The following is a 19,530-nucleotide window of genomic DNA, read 5'->3' on the forward strand; positions in this document are numbered from 1 at the left end:
AACAGCACCAAACACTTCGTGCTGCCAAAATTTCTGTCATTAGATCTACCATTTTTACCATTTCTACTTCTTAGATCATTCTATTCCACTAATCAATCATTAAACTCTAATAAGAGATTATTGTCATCATAATCACATATTTTGTTATCCAAGAGTCCAAAATTTAATAGCACTAATGACTCGGTACTATTAATAGCATTATGTTTTAATTCAAATGTACCTTAATTTTATAAAAATATAAAATTAATAGAATTTTTATACAAATCGAGCAAAAGTAATTTCAAAATTACAATAACTTAAGAAAGTCTTAATAGTGGATAATCTATCACTGAGGTTAGGAGACGGGGACAGAGACAGGTGTCAGCATCACCGGCCTAATCATTTTTTGTTTTTTCATTTTTATTTTTTATTTTTAAAGGCGAATGAAGAAGCGTCCCTTGGAGTTCCCAAGAGCCACACCTTATCCTACCACCTTATATTATTATTTTGTAATTAATCCAAGATCTAGTAAGAATTGATAACTGAAAAAATGCACATGCAAAACATTCATTCATTGGTATGGAAAGGCATTTATTGCAACAAGGCCAGCGAACGACAAGCCTCTCACCAACACCATGCAACGTGGTAGGTTTTGGTTTGGGGTTGGAAACCCCAGCTGAGCTTGAACGAGCTTATCTTATTCAAACTTAATTTAAAATTAATTTTGAACTTAAATTTAGGCTCAAATTTAGATTGAAATTAATTCGAGTCGAGTTCGAGCGAGCCTAACTTTGAGTCGACCCAGCTCCCGTCCTAAACAAGCCATTTGGAACTCTTAACATCATGCAATCTATAATTTAATTTTTATACAATATTATCTAAAATTTGATACAAAAAATATGTAATAGTTCAACATACAAAATAAATATATGAAATACGATATTATAATATTTAAAAAAGTTTAGAGAAAAACGACTCTGCGAGCAAGTGAAAGGAAGAGAGCAATTAGAATATGATTAGCTGGTTTGGTTTTGTAGGCAGTAACTATGTCCAATAACCTAAACTTTAAATACATATAATTAAAGCCTATAAGCCCACTAATATTCAACCTCGGCTTGAAAAAAATTGTGAGTATTTTTTTCTGTTCAAACTCGGCTTATTTTATTTCGAGCCGAACTCGAGCGAGCCAAATATCAAGCCGAATGCGAGTCGGACACGAGCCAACTAGATTGGCTGCACATTTATAATTTATTTTTGATAATAGAACTTCTGCATAAATAATTAAATATTATTATTTTTTTTTTTGTATTTCTAAACATTGATTTGATTGTTTTGAAAGTATAGGAATGTATTTAACAATCAAAATTTAATAATATGATTTGACCTGGTTATTATATTTCTTTATTCTTGAACAGTTTCTCTAACTGATATTGAGTTAATTAAATACTATATTCAAAATTTTCCAATAAAAAAAAATCAAAATAAAAAACCGAAACCGAAACCGAAACCGAAACAGACCAAAAGCAATCGATTCTCTTCACCAAATTTTTAAAAATAAAGTACTCAATTCTAAATTTTTAAAGTACAAATTTAAAATTTTTTTAATGCTATATAATATAAAACTGGTTCAAGTTGGTTCGAGTCAGGTCGGACATAGATAAAAGGCATATCCGAATCCAAATTCACCGGATTTTTACATTTTATACTCTTAACCAAAATCATACTCGTTTAGCATCGATTAAACTAGCCCCGTTCAAGTTCAGATTTACGTTTGAATAAAATCTCGGGTATCCGTATCTATTGACATCCGCAGTCTATACTCTATAGTAAGCGATCTGCCCTTCGCAGGGATTGAGCTATGTGTAGGCCCACAATGGCCATGGGCCCCCATCAATTGTGATATTCGTAGAAATTCTTAATTAAGGTATTGAAACAATTAAATATGGTAAAGTTTAGGGCCCAAAATGAATTTGGATTGGTTGGATTCTAGAGCTCCCTACCAAATTGCAACTTCATTGCACTCAACCCAAATATTGGTATAAAATAAATATAACATGGAATTGAGGATAAATCTTGGTGCACGGATGCATGGATGCATTCAGTGTACGTATCTACCATGTCGTATCGCGCCAATAAGATATCGGCACAATATCGCCTTCCGTGTCGATGGCACAGTTCAAAACACTATTCTTTAAATTAGTAAGTAATTTTCCCAACAAAGTTCAAAAGATTTGATAAAAATGCATAATAAACCAATAGAATATTTTGTTGCTAAAGAAAATAAATATTTCATGCTATTATGTGTCGGCACAGATGATTCTTTTGTGATCGGTGCTGTGTTGTACCGTGCCGGTATATTTCCGACACGACTCCGTGCCATGGCGTTCAAATCATTACTCTTAACTGGTATTGAGGATAATGGTTAAATGGAAATACCTTAAAAAAATTAGGTGTTAAATGCTTAATATAAATTTTGAGGACCAAAGTGAAAATGTTGGCTAAAAGTTCAGGGACTCTTGGTGCAATTTTTTTGTAATACTTTTAAAGTTTTCTACGAGTCTTAAGAATAATAGTCTGATATTGAATAGAAAATAAAATCATTACCTGCATATGATGTGGAGGGAATCTCCATTTAGTCAACTTATTAACCATTTGAAATAGGATACTCTAAATTTTTAAGCTTTTGGATTGGTTCAAATCCTTTTAATATCTTATACATGTGGACCTTTAATATCAAAGAGTTAGCTGACTCCAACATTGCAGATTTATTTCCAACAATATTTACATCTCTTGTTTAGCTGTTGCAGGTTCTTTTCTGATCTGTCCCTCTAAATCAGAATTCTCAGTAACTTCAAAAAGTTACATATGCTTGCATATGTTTGTATTGATGTAACAATAATTTTCTATGGTTCTAATTTTGTTTCACTTTTTGCATCTCACACTGCTCAGAAATTGAGGCAATTTAGGCTTATCAGATCATGTTCATGTCTGACAGTCATGTCAGTCACCTCAATTTCAAGATTGCATCTAAAAATGTCTGAAAAATTCATTCTATGTAGTGAACTACAAAACACACTCAGAAGAACATCATCAGCACATATAAAGAAGAATACAGGAATTAGTGGATTTCACATTTGTTGACCGGAAAGAAAAGAAAGGAAACTATACATCCTACTTCTACTGAAGGAATAAAATTATGGCAAATCCATATTAACCTTCACACCCTAATAGTCACACTACATAGGCACATACCAGAAGGCTTAAGGGTCGATGCGTGCCATTCCGACCCGGGTGCAGCATCCGGATCATAAAGCAATGTCTGGCACAAGGATTGTTCTTCGTTCGGAAAAAGCACAAGCTTCCCATCAAGAATCCCGAAGCAGAAATTCATACTCAAACTCCCGTTAACCGGAATGAGGACCTTCCTCCAAGAACTGTCATCAGGACTGAACACCGCGAGCCTCCTTTGGTTCCTCCACTCCGTGCAGAAAAGACTCTTGTTGAGTACCGCGTGTGCTGTGACCATCACGCAACCGTTCTTGAGCTCACGCCACATGCGGTTTTTAGGGTTGTACACGTCCACGAGGCGTGAATTGCCGATCGTGAAGCTGGAACGGCCGCCCATGACGTAGACTTCACCCTGGAAGCTGAATGCGAAGCAGCCCCACCTCGGTCTTCTTAGGCTTTCGATTAAGGTCCACTGATTCTTCTCTGGTGTATAAACTTCGACACTCGATAGACTATTGCCATTCGGTCCATGGCCGCCGATGGCGTATACTAGACCGTCAACCTCTGCACACGCGAAGTCACAGCGAGCAATGTTCATTCTAGCCAGCTGGCTCCATCTGCAACAAAGGAAACATTTAGATAACACTATCTTCAAACAAATTGTAGTCCTTTGGCTGGAAATATCCTTGAGGTTATCGAGAAGATTCGAGGTATTGAAAGAGATGTTTTCAAGCAATATTGCAGTGCCGTAGCACGAAGGAGTGCCACTCCTGTGCCGTCATGCCCCAGCGTGCTAAAATGTTTTCAAATTAGTTTTATAGTTTTTTCCTATCGAATTGACAGAATTGCTTCTGCTGTCAAAGGACTAACTTGAAACCGACATACTAGATTTCATTGAATTGAGGACTAAAGTTTGGAGAAACTATCTATTGCTTTTTAAAAATCTTTGATGCAAATTAACGAATGATGCTTGCGATCGGCAGGTCTAAATGTTATACCAAGTGCTCAAAACTAGCTAGTTTTAACAAATTTTGCACTCAAATTAATGGATTCATATGTGAAAATCAATCTTTTCCTTAAGCTGCAGTTTCATCAAATAGAATCAACAAATTTCCTGAAATAATCTGCGATTTCATCTAAGCGTAACATGCCCAAGTGAGTAAGAACTAAACAGTCTTTTTTGAAGAGGAAGAACTACACATAATCATAAATGAGACCCAAGATTCAATCAAGTCGGCAGATCAAATCTAGAGTGGTGGAAGAACAGATAGAATTGTCGCATAAGATTGACAATACTATACTATTATTCTTCTATATTTCTGCATGAGTTTACCGACTCTAGTCGCTAATGTGCATGAATATTGCAGTTTAAGCAATTTCGCTACCCTGGGATTATTTGATAACATGAAAAATGGTCTACATGAAAGAAAGATGTTAAATTTTGAACAAATAACACAATGTATACCTGTTGAGCCGAGAATCATATTGATAAACAAAATCCGAGACGCATTCTTTACCAAAATCAACACAATAGCCACCGACGACCAAAAACTTGCCATCGAGAACAACTACTCCGTAACCAGCTTTCTCTGGGCCAGGCATCGGCGGTACGACACCGCGAGCTTCTCCATAGCGATCCAAGACCTGCCAACGTTGCTCATCGAGTTTTGCGTCAGCAGTTAAGACATAAATCCACTCTTCACTCTTCCCAGCCTCCTTCCGCGCTGCAATCAACTCCTCGCTTTGGATGAATGACCTCCAACTCTTGCAGACAGCACCCATAAGAGGGAAACAATGCCGAGGAACACTTGCAAGGCATAACTTCGCCACATCGTCGTTTAGACCGGGAATTAAAGGAGTATTTAACTCTTCTTGTGCTTGGATTTTAGTCACTTTGGGAAGTTTCAGCTGAGCAGAAGAATTTTTCAGCATTTTGTTGCTGACAGGAAGCACGTTCGTAATCCGGCAAAATTGTCTTCGTGGATTGGATGTAATTATTCCTTCTTGATTTCTTCGGAAACTAAAGAGAGAAACAAACTGTGTAAATATGCTAATTGTTGTGATTTTGGCGAGAGAATTAGCGATATCCATTACTTGTAGGAATTTTAAGAGACAACAGCTTCAAAGGATGCTCCAACATGTTGATATTGAATAAATTGAATAATAGATTAAAAAAGAAAAAAAGGATCTTTTTGCATATAGTGAGCTAGAATAAACATAATGTTCCTTCAATTTATCAAACAAACCAACTTATGATCATATCATAACAGAATACATGAAAGTTGTACATAAAAAAGGAAAGGTTATATAAAATGTATGGAGACCATTCAGAATAATTAAATTTTCACAAAATCTCTAATTTAGTCAATTGAAATGACTCAAATTAAAAGAATTAAAAGTTGAGTACGTGTGAATTAAAAGTAAAACAGTTGAGGCTCTGTTTAGATGTTAAGAGTTTATGTTTTGTAGTTTTGGTTTAGGTAGAAAATTATATAACTCTAAAAAAGTCTACGGCTTTATTTCTTAAACTGTTTGGATGCATATTGTACAATTCCACTGGATTTCTACCGATGAAAATTTAAAACTTAAAAATAAAAATTTAAAATTTTAAAATTTTAAATAGAAAATCTAAATTTAAAATTTAAAATTTGAAATTTAACAATTTGAATTTAAAATTTAAATTTGAAATTTGGAATTTAAAATTTAAAATTTAAAATTTTGAAATATAGAATCTAAATTTATAATTTTAGAATTAACAATTTTAAAGTTTAAAATTTGAAAATTGATAACGAAAAATTTTAAATTAAGAATTAAAAATTAAAAATTAAAAATTTTGATAATTTGAAATTTGAAATTTATAATATTTAAAAATATAAAATATAAAATATAAAATTTAAATTTAAAATTGGAAATCTAAATTCAAATTGTAAAGTTATAAATTTAAAATTTAAAATTTAAAATTTGATAAGGCTTGGGGTTGGGGGAAAGGGAGGAGACTCTAGAATGGTGGAATTTTTATCTTAGGTTGGAGTGGATAGAATGGTGGTGGTTATCCATTCTATCCACTCCAAACCTTATCAAATTGATAAGCTTATCAAAAAATGGTGGAATTTGATAAGGCTTGAGCTTCATAGAATACTTTTTTAATGGGTATAAAATAGTTTAACTATACTGCATTTTCAGGGATATCCAAACGGGTGGAGAGGGTTCTATCTAAAAAATCTCCATACATTTTTTTCCTCAAAAGGAAACTAACTTTGAGAGAAATTGAACATTGCAGTGTGGCAACAAATTGATGTTATAAGCACAACTTTTGAAGATGTTAGACAATTAGAATATTGATCCAAAAAACCGAGAGAATGGGAAAAACTCTATCCTAAGCTTATGGTAGCATATGAGAAAGATGAAAAGAATATGCTGAGGAGAGAGATGAAAAGATTATGTAGAAGAAGAGAGTGTTGGGTACCTTCAATAGATTTCCTTTGTGGAGTAGAGAGAGATAGAGAGAGAGAGAGGGAGAGGTGAGAGAGAAAATGGGGAATGTGGAGAGGGAAATTTAAAGGGAACGATTTGAAGAGAGAGAGAGAGAGAGAGAGCGGATAAATTTGCCAGGTAAGGAACGCATCAACATTCAATTAATTCAAGACTAGAAAAGTATACTAAGGCCCTTTAACTATAGACTATTTTCAAAAGGCGCCTTAAATTTATTTTTCTAATTGATTTTTTTTTATACTTTATCTTAGCTATTAGTTTGTTAAACTAAAACTTTTTATCAAATTTAATGGTGTATTAGCTATTTATCATCAATTATTTTAATTTTATCTACTTAACATGATTAAAGTTAATAAATTTAGTTATGCTCGTTAAAAATTGCTTTAGTTTATTAAATTGGCTTACGTGAGTAATTTCTTTGATTTAAATTAACTAAGATTATTCAGTTGAAAAAATTAAAATTTATAAAAGAATGTGAAGATCACCAACTCATGCATCAGTTAGCAGTGGGTTCAATTTTTGTTTTAAGCAAGAAGTTAACAGGCATCTGGAAAAACGTAATTTGTGTAACGAATTCAGCAATTCAAGAAAGTCAAGCAACAGTGTCTTTAATTGGATGCTTGAAGTTTAACAAAATAATTTTGTAGTTATACAAAATGCGAGAGAGATTTCCAAGTTTCATATGGCACTCATTCTTGACTTTGTGCAGGTTAGACATGAGAAGTGTTATATCCTGAGATCTTTTTTTATAGTTTTTTCGAAAAAAAAAGTTAATTTAAGAATAGTCTCAACGAAAAAAAAAAAAAAAAAAATTTTTTTTTTTTTTTCGAAACAACCTTACCCACGGGTTGTGCAACTCGCTCGCAACCTTCGTAGAGTTATCAACCGCCCCTAGAACAAGTGGCAAAGGGCTTGGTGATTGTGTGACACCCCAATAGTCCCACATCGGATGGAAAAGAAGTTATCATTGGGTTTATAAGAGACTTAGATACTAGTAATAATAACTGGGCTTAAATATTTTGGGCTGTTAGTTGGGCTGTTAGTTGGGCCCAACGAGTTATTATTGCTAGTGGGCTGGGTCGTTACATTTGGTATCAGAACCAGTTCACTAGCTGGACATGTGTGGCGAGTCTCGGCTGAGACAGGGTCTGGATGATAATGTAACAGAGCCGGTTCACCAGTTGGACATGTGCGGCGAGTCTCGGCTGAGCCAGGGTCTGGATGACGGGCTAGCGAGACGAGTCTCACATCGCCTGGTGATCTTGGGCTATGTGTGATTAAACTGACGAGGACTGGACGTCAGGGCCTCAAAAAAAATAAATAAATAAAACCTTTGTAGAGTTGAGGTATGAATATCCTAATACCCTCTTTATAATGGGTGTCCTAACTACAATAATAGTGATAAAAATATATATATGTATTAAAAAAGTTACAGTTGAGAAGTTCATTTTAAAATTGCGTATAGCTGAGGGGTCTCGACACAATTTTATCTTCATCAAGTAGATATATAAATAGTGCAGTACCTTTTTCCTGGAAAGTGTAAGCGAGGTTCCCACTTGTGTATAGCACTAGTTCAGGATCCGTGCTACACAAGAGATAGATAGTATTTTACTTAATTAATAATATAATTATTAATTTTAATATTAAAAATTATAATAAAAAATATATAAATTATTCTTATGAATATTATAAAATAATTTTTTTATTAATGTTTTCTTAACTTTTAATATTTGAAGAGTTAAATTATTTTAATAATTTTATTTAAAAACTCAATCAAACTTAATAGCTTTTGTAACTATTTTATAAATAAAATTTTTAACTAAAATGTTAAAGTTGGAGGACTTATTTCAAATTATCAAAATATGAGATGCCTTTATCTTGTTAAAATTGATTAGAATAAGAAAAACTATTGCATGTACCTTATGTATATTAATACTCCATACACCGCAACTTATATTAGATGACTATTGTTCTAATATCAAAACTTAATTAAATAAATATGATCTACACAGTCTAATAATTAAAATTATTAAAAGGTGTTAAATGTGTGGTGTATGTGCACATATACATCCAGTGTGGAGAATGTTTAGAAAATGTACTCATAATTTCAAAAAAGAGAATAATTTTTTTTTTTTTTGTCTCTGGTTTACACTAACGCTAGATATACCGCCAGTTTGTTAGATAATTAATAAAATATTTGATAATTAATACTATAAAATAAAATATAATAAATAAAATATTTAAATAATTTATTGTGCAATATAAATTTATTTTTAATACGTATGTCAGAGCATGCAACGGGTGTATCTAAAATTTTTTTAAGGCATTTGGCGAGTTTCAATTGGATTATGGATTAATTGGGTACTTGGCTTCACGAGAAGCCATTTTAATGATGTGGCCCCGGTGCTAATTGTGAACTTGATTTTCTTTTCAATTCTATTTCGGATTTTGGATTCGAGACAATTCTTTTTTAATTTTGCAACTTGATTCGGATTTGAAGAAACCTCCTTTTTGATTTTGGTTTGATTTGGGGTCCGAAGAAAATCCCTTTTGATCTCGATTTGGATTTGGGGTACGAAGAAATTTTCGTTTCGATTTCGATTTGGATTTTGGGTCCGAAAAAATTTACTTTTGATATCGATTTGGATTTGGGGTCTGAAAAAATTTCCGTTTTGATTTCGATTTGGATTTGGGGTCCGAAGAAATTCTCGTTTGATTTTGATTTGGGGTCCGAAGAAATTCTCGTTTTGATTTCGATTTGGGGTTCGAAAAAATTCCCGTTTTACTTTTGATTTGGGGTCCGAAGAAATCCCCTTTTGATCTCGATTTGGATTTGGGGTCCGAAAAAATTTTCGTTTAATTTTGATTTGGGGTCCGAAGAAATCCCCGTTTTACTTTTGATTTGGGGTCCGAAAAAATTTTCGTTTGGATTCCAATTTGGGATCCGAAGAAATCCCCGTTATATTTTTGATTTGGGGTCCGAAGAAATCCCCGTTTGAATTCCAATTTGGGGTCCGAAGAAATCCCCCTTTTAATTTTGATGTGGGGTCCGAAGAAACGGGAAATCAAAGATTCCCCTCCCCTCTTCTTGCGATGCTGCATATGACGTCGACGAAGTTGATGACGGTGGCGTGGATCTATTCGACCATCGGATTTGATTTCGGATCCATGCACATACTTCTTTTTTAGACTCTAATATCCTCAGGCTCCGTTTGGATTGGGAATTAGTAGGAACTAGTTATACCGGAGATAGGTACAAGTATGGATTTTTGTAGGAACAAGGGTATTTTTTTGTTTAGATGAAAATGTGGGTATAAGCTGGAACTAGAAAAATTGTGTTTGGATGGTTATTGGGAATAAGAGGAATAATCGGTTGTTGAACTTTTTAAATACCGAAAATACCCCTCTCTCTAAAATTAATCCTAGGCACAATTTAATTTAAATTTGCTTGTAAAATGTATTATTTTGGGAATACACTAATCAATTTAAATGTCAGAAATTAAATTTTCAATTTTTTTGATATTTTATTAATTATTACCTTTATTTAATCAATCTTAAAAAAGAGATAAACCCAAGATTTTACAAAAATATTTGGAAAGATCATGTTGAATATAACTGATATATTCATCAATAATTAACCAAAAATATATGGATTATTAAACCACGTTGCGTAATTAACACTTTTTACCACTACGCACATTTACATATAACATCAAGTAAACCTACATATAGTATAAAACAAATTTACAGCCATTTAAATCAACCAATTATATAGCATTAAAATAATCCTAATTATTGATATAATTCAAATAATACGAACACAATCTCACTCTGTAAATGCAAGTAGTAGAATATTACAACATCACATACAACAATTACCTCACATTAGCAAGTAGCATGACATAAACTATATCCAAAATACATAACTAATGACTAAAGATGTCCGTGGACCGGGTCGGGTCTGGGTAATTAATATACTGTATCCATACCCTAAAAAGAAATGGTTATAAAAAAATATATATACCTTACCCATTTAACTTCGGGTCGGGTCCGGGTCTGGATACTAAAGTTTCTAATGTACCCATCGGGTCTATTTAAGCGGGTCTGGGTAGTGACTACCCGTATAATACCCGTTCAAAATCGGATATGGATCGGGTCCAAATCGGGTACGGATATCCGTATAAATATATTTTTTTATAAACTTTATTAAATAGTCAATAAACAAACTATATTGTTGACAATAAAATATTGTTGACGGAAATGAAATGAAAAAAAAGAGTAGAAAACAAAGAGTAAAAAAATTAGAAAAAAGTAATGAGTAAAAGAGACGGCTAGGATTTCATTAGGATAAAAATACATAGTGACTCATCATCTATAAGTCATATTAAAATTGATCCTTCAACTTTAAAAGTTTTTTTTTTTTTTTTACTATCGGATATTTCATCGGGTCCGGGTCCGGGTCCGGGTCCGGATTTGAAAACTATTCCGGACCCTACCCATTTAAAAGTTAGGTTCGGATCGGGTCCAAATCGGGTATGGGTATAAAATATCCGAACCTATACCCAAAATTTTAATGGGTAATTTTTTTTATCCGTATACTATTCATTTTTTATCGGGTCCGGTTCGGGTCCGGTTTGGGTCCGGGTAGGGTCCGGATCGGGTATGGGATATCGGATATTTTGGACACCTTTGCTAATGACAGTATGAACAAGTAACATAAACACAAACAATTAGCATCTATTATTCCATAATTGCTCTGTTATAGTTCTACGTAAACTGTCACCGCGTCTTGATTCATCTGCGCCGGCAATATTTGGCGGATCCTCGTCGTCATCGCCAGTTGGAAGTTGTTCTATCTCTTCATTAAAGTACATATCATTTCCTTGTTATCTTCAAATAAAATTGTGTACTACACAACATGCCATAGCAATCATGCACTGTACTTTATACGGAAATGGTGTTGCATGATTTAGAATCTTAAATCTCTTTTTTAATATACCGAATGTTTTCTCGACGATATTTCTCAGCTGCGCATGTCGATAGTTATAGAGATCTTTGAGGTTGCGATGCGTGCGAGCCCTTGTTGTAGTGTCAAATTGACTTAAATGATACCGTTCACCTCTGTAGGGAGCAAGAAATCTGTTTGTGTTTGCGTACCCCGAATCAACCAGATAAAATTTACCTACGAATATTAATATAGATGTAACACAATATCCATTAAAATGACAAAAGTGTTATACATACTATAAAAAAGACTATTTGGAAAGTTACCATCCGGAACTGTAAAACCTCCTGTGTCGCAAGCCCACCGAAGTACACGCATATCAGCTGCTGATCCTTCCCAACCTGTGCATACAAAGAAAAATATATGGTCAAATGAGACTGTGGCTATCATATTTTGGGATGTGAACCCTTTGCGACATCGGAATCGTGGTTGGTCGCTCCTCGGAACAATCACTGGAATATGTGTGCCGTCTATCGCGCCAATTGCATTCTACAAGATAACATGCAGCAAATATATTAATCCACAATTAAAAATCAAAGGAAATATATATTGCATGTAATCGTAGAAATCAACCTTGAAAGGATAAAAATTGAGATTATCTCGAATTCTTGGATGCACCATTGCATTACTTGGCGGCAACGTTAAGTATTCATCTTTCAACATTATAATAGCCCGCAATACATTGTTGAAATGTCTGCTGATTGTTTCCCCTGAATGTTGGAATGTTTCAGCAAGCACTCTATTAGCCACACCATGACCTACGCCAAATAAAAATATTGCTAGTTGTTCATCAACAGTCATGTATCGTGTTCCTCTTATCAGCCCCCGAGCAACTAGCACATCGCGGAGTGCAACGAAAGTAGTAGTCGTCATGCGAAAATGATCGTACCCTCTGTCCGGATGACCATTCAAAATATCACAAATCATTTGGTGGCCGGTAAAAGGTCGAGTACGATACTAACGTTTGTGTAAGGAATTAGAAAACGTCCGAAAGTCTTGACCAAATAGTATGACATATACTTGGTCCAAGTAGTCATCATCGTCATCTAAAATTAACATAATATTTGCTAAGGTCATCGACGAAAAAATAGAACGATACAAGGGCGCACCCATGAGTGCCGCAATGATAAAATCATGCATTATACCACAAGCAGTACACATCATATTTTTTTCAACATTCAACATAACGCACCTTTAAGTCGAAACATTGAACACAAGCAAACTAACATGTAAGCAAACATAGTACATAATTATACATAAAGCTAAACAACAAACAACTAATTTAACATACAAGTCTAAAACGCAAATGCTTCAAGCATCACATATTACTCTATTCTACAAACACCAACACACAATAACAAAACAATCTAGAAACCAGGAAAGTTTTTTTTATACAAGACGTCTTGGACCTCGCACTGCCGCTCTATTCATCTTGCTACTATGCGATCATTCATAGTCATAAAAAGGCGTCTTTGTGGCTCATTCAGCAATGCTTCCCCTGCTACTATGACCTGCTCATCTGTAATTCCAGGCATATTATAAACCCTATTCATACACTTTTCAATTGAAGGAATATTAGAAAGTTTGGTTTGATCTTTTTGGTACATTTCTCTAACAAGGTTCAGCTTTTGTTTTCCAATATCTACCAATTCCGATATTGCTTCGCCGGTTATGTCAATTTTCTTTTTGCGGCCAGCGGAAGCAGATGGTTATTTCTTTGGAGGGAGTGAGGGCTCTGGAGACCGAGCTCTTTTACCCGCAGAGCTATGTCCAGATCCACTGGCACTCCCTCTTATATTTGGTTGCACTAGGGGAGGGCTAGGAGAACGTGAAGTATTACTGCTTGGTACACATGCAAGGGTGAGCGTGAGGACCTTGGTTCAAAGAGACCGGGTAAGAAATTATTTGCAAGCTTGCTAACACCTGCGACGGTATCGTCCTCAACAGGAGAAGATGAGGATGAGCTATCAATTGTTGCTGTGGGCATTTGCGAGGACATTCCAAATTGTCCTGTGGCAGTAGTTGTTCCGGAAAGAAATGCAATATCATTATATGCCGGAAAAGGTTTGTCCCTAAACTTCGCCAAAGCCGGATTGTCCTGAACAAAGATACATAACATTATACATGTTTCATATGTAGGTGTAATTTGAAATTGCAATCAATGTAATAAACCTTTACCGCTATGACTGCGTCCCAATCACTACGATCACCGGGCGTGGGTATATTATTCACATGGTCCCAACCCCAACCGCTCTTAGTTGCCAAATTCTTGTAGGTCGTACACAATCTCTTCAAAACCTTCAAGCGATTCTTAATTTGATTCTTCATCAGGTTTTGATTTGTTTTATAGTTGAAACAAAAAATAATTCTAACCCAGGCTATTTGCGTGAAACTACCATTAACGTTGTTTCCTAATCCATGCTCCTCCATCATGATACTCAACAAAGTAGAATCCAAATGATCAGTCCAGTTCGCAGTGCGTGTATATATTTGGTTGCGCCCTCTGCTGCTACCACCTATGTCTCCACTATGAATTGGATTATTGTCCAATCCCATACCTTAGTTTACAAAGGACTTAGAAGAGGGTCTCTTGCCTGGACTTATCTATACTTATACATATTATGACAATTTACTTGTGAATCAAATGCAAAGACGACACCATAAATTTATTATGAGATAGAATTATTTAAATCATGCAAGTCGGCAAGTACACATGGCAAATAGGGAAGGAAGTTACAATTATTGTGCAATGTGCAAACATAATACATCATAGTAATTTATATGCCGAAAATACTGAACAATAACACTTGACATATAATTAAACACCATATACATTGCAAGGAAGGGTTTGCCGTTGAAATATATATTGTGTGCACTGAAATTTACATCCATACCAACCATCAATTGCTTATTCCTGATGGATTGGTGGCTCATTTGGCTTCCAAATAAGTATGGAGTTGTATGAATTGTTACATCTATACCATCCATCGAATACAGATGGAAACCATCATCATCGCCTTAATTGCCGACGTACTAAGCTCAAGTACTTTCTCTGGGCAGCCACAGTGCACAGGATGCCCACTATAATATACAATGCATAAAGTATCGATCAAGCATAAAAGAACACAAATAACCTGAAGCAACTATCTAACAATCAATCATTCTACATAATCAAGCATAGAGAAGTCGAGCATTCACTGAGGCGAGGATTATTTCATGCCATATTCAACTACAAACTATGCCAATTTGCGCCGAAATCTTTTTCCGTACCAATCATCAAATGGTGATAGATTGGTGGCTCATTTGGCTTCCAAAATGTATAGGGTTGCATGGATTTTTACATCCATACCATCAATCGAATACATTCAATGGAAACCGGCATCATCGCCAATTTTCACTGCCCGTGCAATTAACCAAAAAATGAGTATCACAGGGCTGGCACAGGGCACAAGGTATAGTATACACATTCAGCACACACAGTATAGATCAACCATAGAGAACCACAGGAAACCATAGAGGAAGCACAACCCAGCACAAAGAGGCACACCACCAATTTCGAGCAATCACAAACACGAAGATAAACTGCGGCCATTTACATTGCGTACCTTGCCTTCAACAGAGGAAGCAGAGAGAAGAACAGAGAAGGAGATCAAGCATAGAGAAGTGGAGCACCCAAACCCTCAGATGTGGCCAACGGCTGCGGCAACATGATGGCGGCGTCGACCAAGTCACTGATTGCACAAAAGGACGTGGCAGCGACTAAAGTAGAGATCACACAGAGGAAGGCAACGGTGCCGAAAGCACAGATCGCACAGAGGAAGGCGGCGGCGCCCAAAGAACAGATCGCACAGAGGAAGGAGGCGGCGCCGCAAGCACAGATCGCACAGAGGAAGGCGGCGACGCCCAAAGAACAGATTGCACAGAGGAAGGCGGTGGCGGCCAAGGCACAGATCGCACAGAGGAAAGCGGCGGCGCCGAAGGCACAGATTGCACAGAGGAAAGCGGCGGCGCCGAAGGCACAGATCGCACAAAGGTAGGCGGCGGCCAAGGCATAGATCGCACAGAGAAAAGCGGCGGCGCCGAAGGCATAAATCGCACAGAGGTAGGCGGCGGCCCAAAGCACAGATCGCACACAGGAAGGCGTCAGCCACCAATGCAGAGATAGCACAGAGGAAGGCTGCGGCGCCCAAAGCAAAGATCGCACAGAGGAAGGCGGCGGCGCCCAAAGCACAGATTGTACAGAGGAGGGCGGCGGCGACGAAGGCTTTGATCGCACAGAGAAAGGCGGCGGCGACGAAGCATAGATCGCACAGAGGAAGGCAAAGGCGATAGCAGTGATCGCACCGAGGAAGGGCCTTATCCCGGTGTTTGGATATAGTACAAGATCTAGGCTACGAAGAGAGGAATAAGGGCTCGCGGGTTCCTTTGATGGAGAAGAAGGCGAAGAGAGGCTACCCTGGCCGCGGGGGTCCTCAGATCGGAGGGTTTCCAGTGACGGCGACGCCGGCGAAGCCGAGATCTAACAAGGGCAAGGGGATTCCAAAGATGGAGCACCCTCAGATCTACGGTTTGCAGCGACGGCGAAGATGGCGAAGAGACGAAGGAGGGTGTAGGGGTTCCATAGATGGAGAAGAAGGCCACGAAGGAGAAGCGAGCGGGGTTAGGGCTTATAGAGATGGAGAAAAAGGCGATGACGGGAGAGAGAAAGGAGGTATTTTTCAGAGATGCCCCCGGTACAAGCTTGGGGATTGGCTTGTTCCAACCCAGGGGTGGGAACAGCAGTTCCCACCCTTAAGGGTGGGAACTGCTGTTCCCTCCCCTAACACACCTTGTTTGGGTACAAGATAGGGGATAAGCCTCGGGTGGGAACTGCTGTTCCCACCCCTAACACACCTTGTTTGGCTACAAGATAGGGGATAAGCCTCTTATCCCCTATCTTGTACCACATCCAAACAGGGTGTTAGGGTCTAGTCAACCTTTTGCTCTAGCACATATACCTAGAGTGGGTATTGGCTCATGAGATTTGGTTCATGGATATGGTTCATGAGATTAATAGGAAGGAAGGAGTTAGTTAAGAATTCAAAATTCGAAATCCAATTTTGAATTATTTGTTGGATGGTTGGAGGATTTTTTGGGAGTTGGTTAGGATTTGAAATTCGAAATTCGAAATCGAATTTTAAATGGATTGTTGGATGGTTGAAGGGTATTTTGGGAATTGATTCAAAATTCGAAATCGAATTTTGAATGGGTTGTTGGATAGTTGGAGAATATTTTGGGAATTGGTTAGGGATTCAAAATTCGATTTCGAATTTTGAATTGGTAATTAAATGATTGGAGTTGGTTGGGAATTCGAAATTCGAAATTGAATTTTGAATAGGTTGTTGGACGGTTGGAGGATTTTTGGAAATTGGTTAGGGATTTGAAATTTGAAATCGAATTTTGAATCGGTTGTTGGATGATTGGAAGATATTTTGAGAATTGGTTGAAAATTTAAAATTCGAAATCGAATTTTGAATGGGTTGTTGGATGATTGGAGAGTATTTTGAAAATTGGTTGGGAATTTGAAATTCGAAATCGAATTTTGAATGGGTTGTTGGATGGTTAGGTATTCAAAATTCGAATGAGAGATATTTTGGGTGTTGGTTCGAAATTCGAAATCAAATTTCGAATAGAATTTGAATATGGTATTCGAGATTGAATTTTTAAATGTGGGTGAAAATGTGGACCGTTATTTTATGAATTGGGCTAAAATTGGGCCTACTTTGATGAAACTTGTTGGGCATGAATATTCATTGGGCTGAGATGAGGCCCGAATTTTTATATAGGCATAAAATCTTAAAGGGCTTTCATGAGGCCCATTAATTCACATTTATGAATAGACCTATTGTGGATTAAAATCATAATTATTTGCCCCAAGATTTCTCGGTCAACATGAGACCTATTGAGATTGTATGAATATGAATTTAATCGGTTTTAATTACTTTACCCAAATTTTTTTTCACCTCAAACGTACATATATATATACACACACACACATACAAACACACACACACACACACACACACACAAACACACACACATATATATATATATATATAATTATGCTACTATACTATCAATAGTACCAAGCCTTTGGTACTATTGAGTTTTCGGCCGTTGAATGAAAGGATGTGCGGTTAGAATAATAGTGGTCCCCGGTTAAATTGATAGTGGTCCCCCTAGGGTTGAGTGGATGGTTGGTTTAATAGTATAATTTAACGGATGAAAATAATCAAAGGGTAGATCTAACGGTAGAAAACTCAATAGTACCAAGGGCTTGGTACTATCGACAGTATAGTAGCCGGACTCATATATATATATATATACTAGTTATAGTGCACGTGCGATGCACGTAACATTTAATTAAATTAAATTTATATTTATATTTTAAATTTAAATAATTATTGGTGGTATAAATTTATTTATTAATTAATTTTTTTCTAACTTTAATTTGTTTAATGTGTATCCAAATTTTAAAAATTTGAAGTAATTCAAAATTTTAAATTAATAAATTCAGATTTAAATTTATGAAAAAAACTCAAAATTTTAAATTAATTTTGAATCCATAATTTGAATATAAATAGTTATTAGAAGCATTGATTTATTTATCATCCCATCTATTTTCAAATTTGACATATTTTCAACTTAATTAATTATTTTCGATTTGAAATACTATTTATACACTCAAATATTAAATTTTAATTAATTTCAAATTTTTAATTAAAATATTAATTCATATTTAAAATTATGAACCAAATTTAAAATTTAAAATTGATTTGATATGCTTATTTAAATCATTCTATTTTTCAAAACTAATTTCTTCTTAGTTAGTTAATTAAGAGATAGTGAATATTAAATATTTTCAGTGTGTCTTGTGTAGAGATTTTCGTTTTTTGATGAGTATAGAAATTCTTTTATGGGGCGTTTGTGAAAAATATTTTACGGCAGATATTCTTTGGTTGACAGAATTTTTTCTGTTCTCGTAAATGGAATGCAATATTTTTTTCTACTAAAAAAAGCCTGTCAACAACTATTTTAATAATTATCTCAAACCAATATAAATTTGTGAATCACATTTATTTACAAATTTAAATTTTTAAATTGTAAATTCATATGTTATATTTTATTGAAAATATCTCATATTTTAAATATTAGTAGATAAAAATGTGATAATTTTTATATATTCACCTTTAAAAAAATATGATTAAATATTATATATACAGAAGGTATTACGTGATTGGATATTATGTAGGTGGGTATTACATGTGAAAAAAAATATTTAAGAAATATGTAAATTGTGAATATTATTTGTGATAAAATATGATATTATGTGGGCGGCGGTTATTAGGAGATAGAGTACGCATATAAAAAGTGAAATTTGATATGCATTATTTGAGGGTAATTTAGATAGAAAAAGTGACAGATACTTAATTCGTCAGTCATTGGATTAGATCCAATAACTAAGAATTAATATATTTTATAATAATTCAAAAATAAAATAAAAATTGTACGACTTTGATTTATTCTATTAAAGTTGAATGAGTGCTATTGCTAGTATATGATTGTAATTATATTAATAGGGACCGGTATTTTGGGAAAGAAAAAAAATTTAAAACTCGTTCTTTTATAAGTAGTATAGATATATAAACACGCACGCGCGCGCACACACATATATATATATACACATATATATATATAGACACACACATATATGTACACACACACACACATATGTATACACACACACACACACACACACACACATATATATATATATATATATACAT

The 19,530-nt window shown here is 35.2% G+C and overlaps 1 protein-coding gene across 1 annotated transcript; it reads right to left on the reverse strand.

The window, feature by feature from the left end:
* Positions 3,063-6,763, reverse strand: LOC109723434 (F-box/kelch-repeat protein At1g67480-like). Its single transcript, XM_020251790.1, has 3 exons — positions 6,674-6,763; positions 4,673-5,227; positions 3,063-3,824 (listed from the first exon to the last, which is right to left on the reverse strand). The coding sequence occupies exons 2-3, from the start codon at positions 5,137-5,139 to the stop codon at positions 3,197-3,199; spliced, it is 1,095 nt and encodes a 364-aa protein (XP_020107379.1). The 5' UTR covers positions 5,140-5,227; positions 6,674-6,763; the 3' UTR covers positions 3,063-3,196.

This window comes from Ananas comosus, linkage group 17, assembly GCF_001540865.1.
Source record: "Ananas comosus cultivar F153 linkage group 17, ASM154086v1, whole genome shotgun sequence".
Lineage (NCBI taxonomy): Eukaryota > Viridiplantae > Streptophyta > Magnoliopsida > Poales > Bromeliaceae > Ananas > Ananas comosus.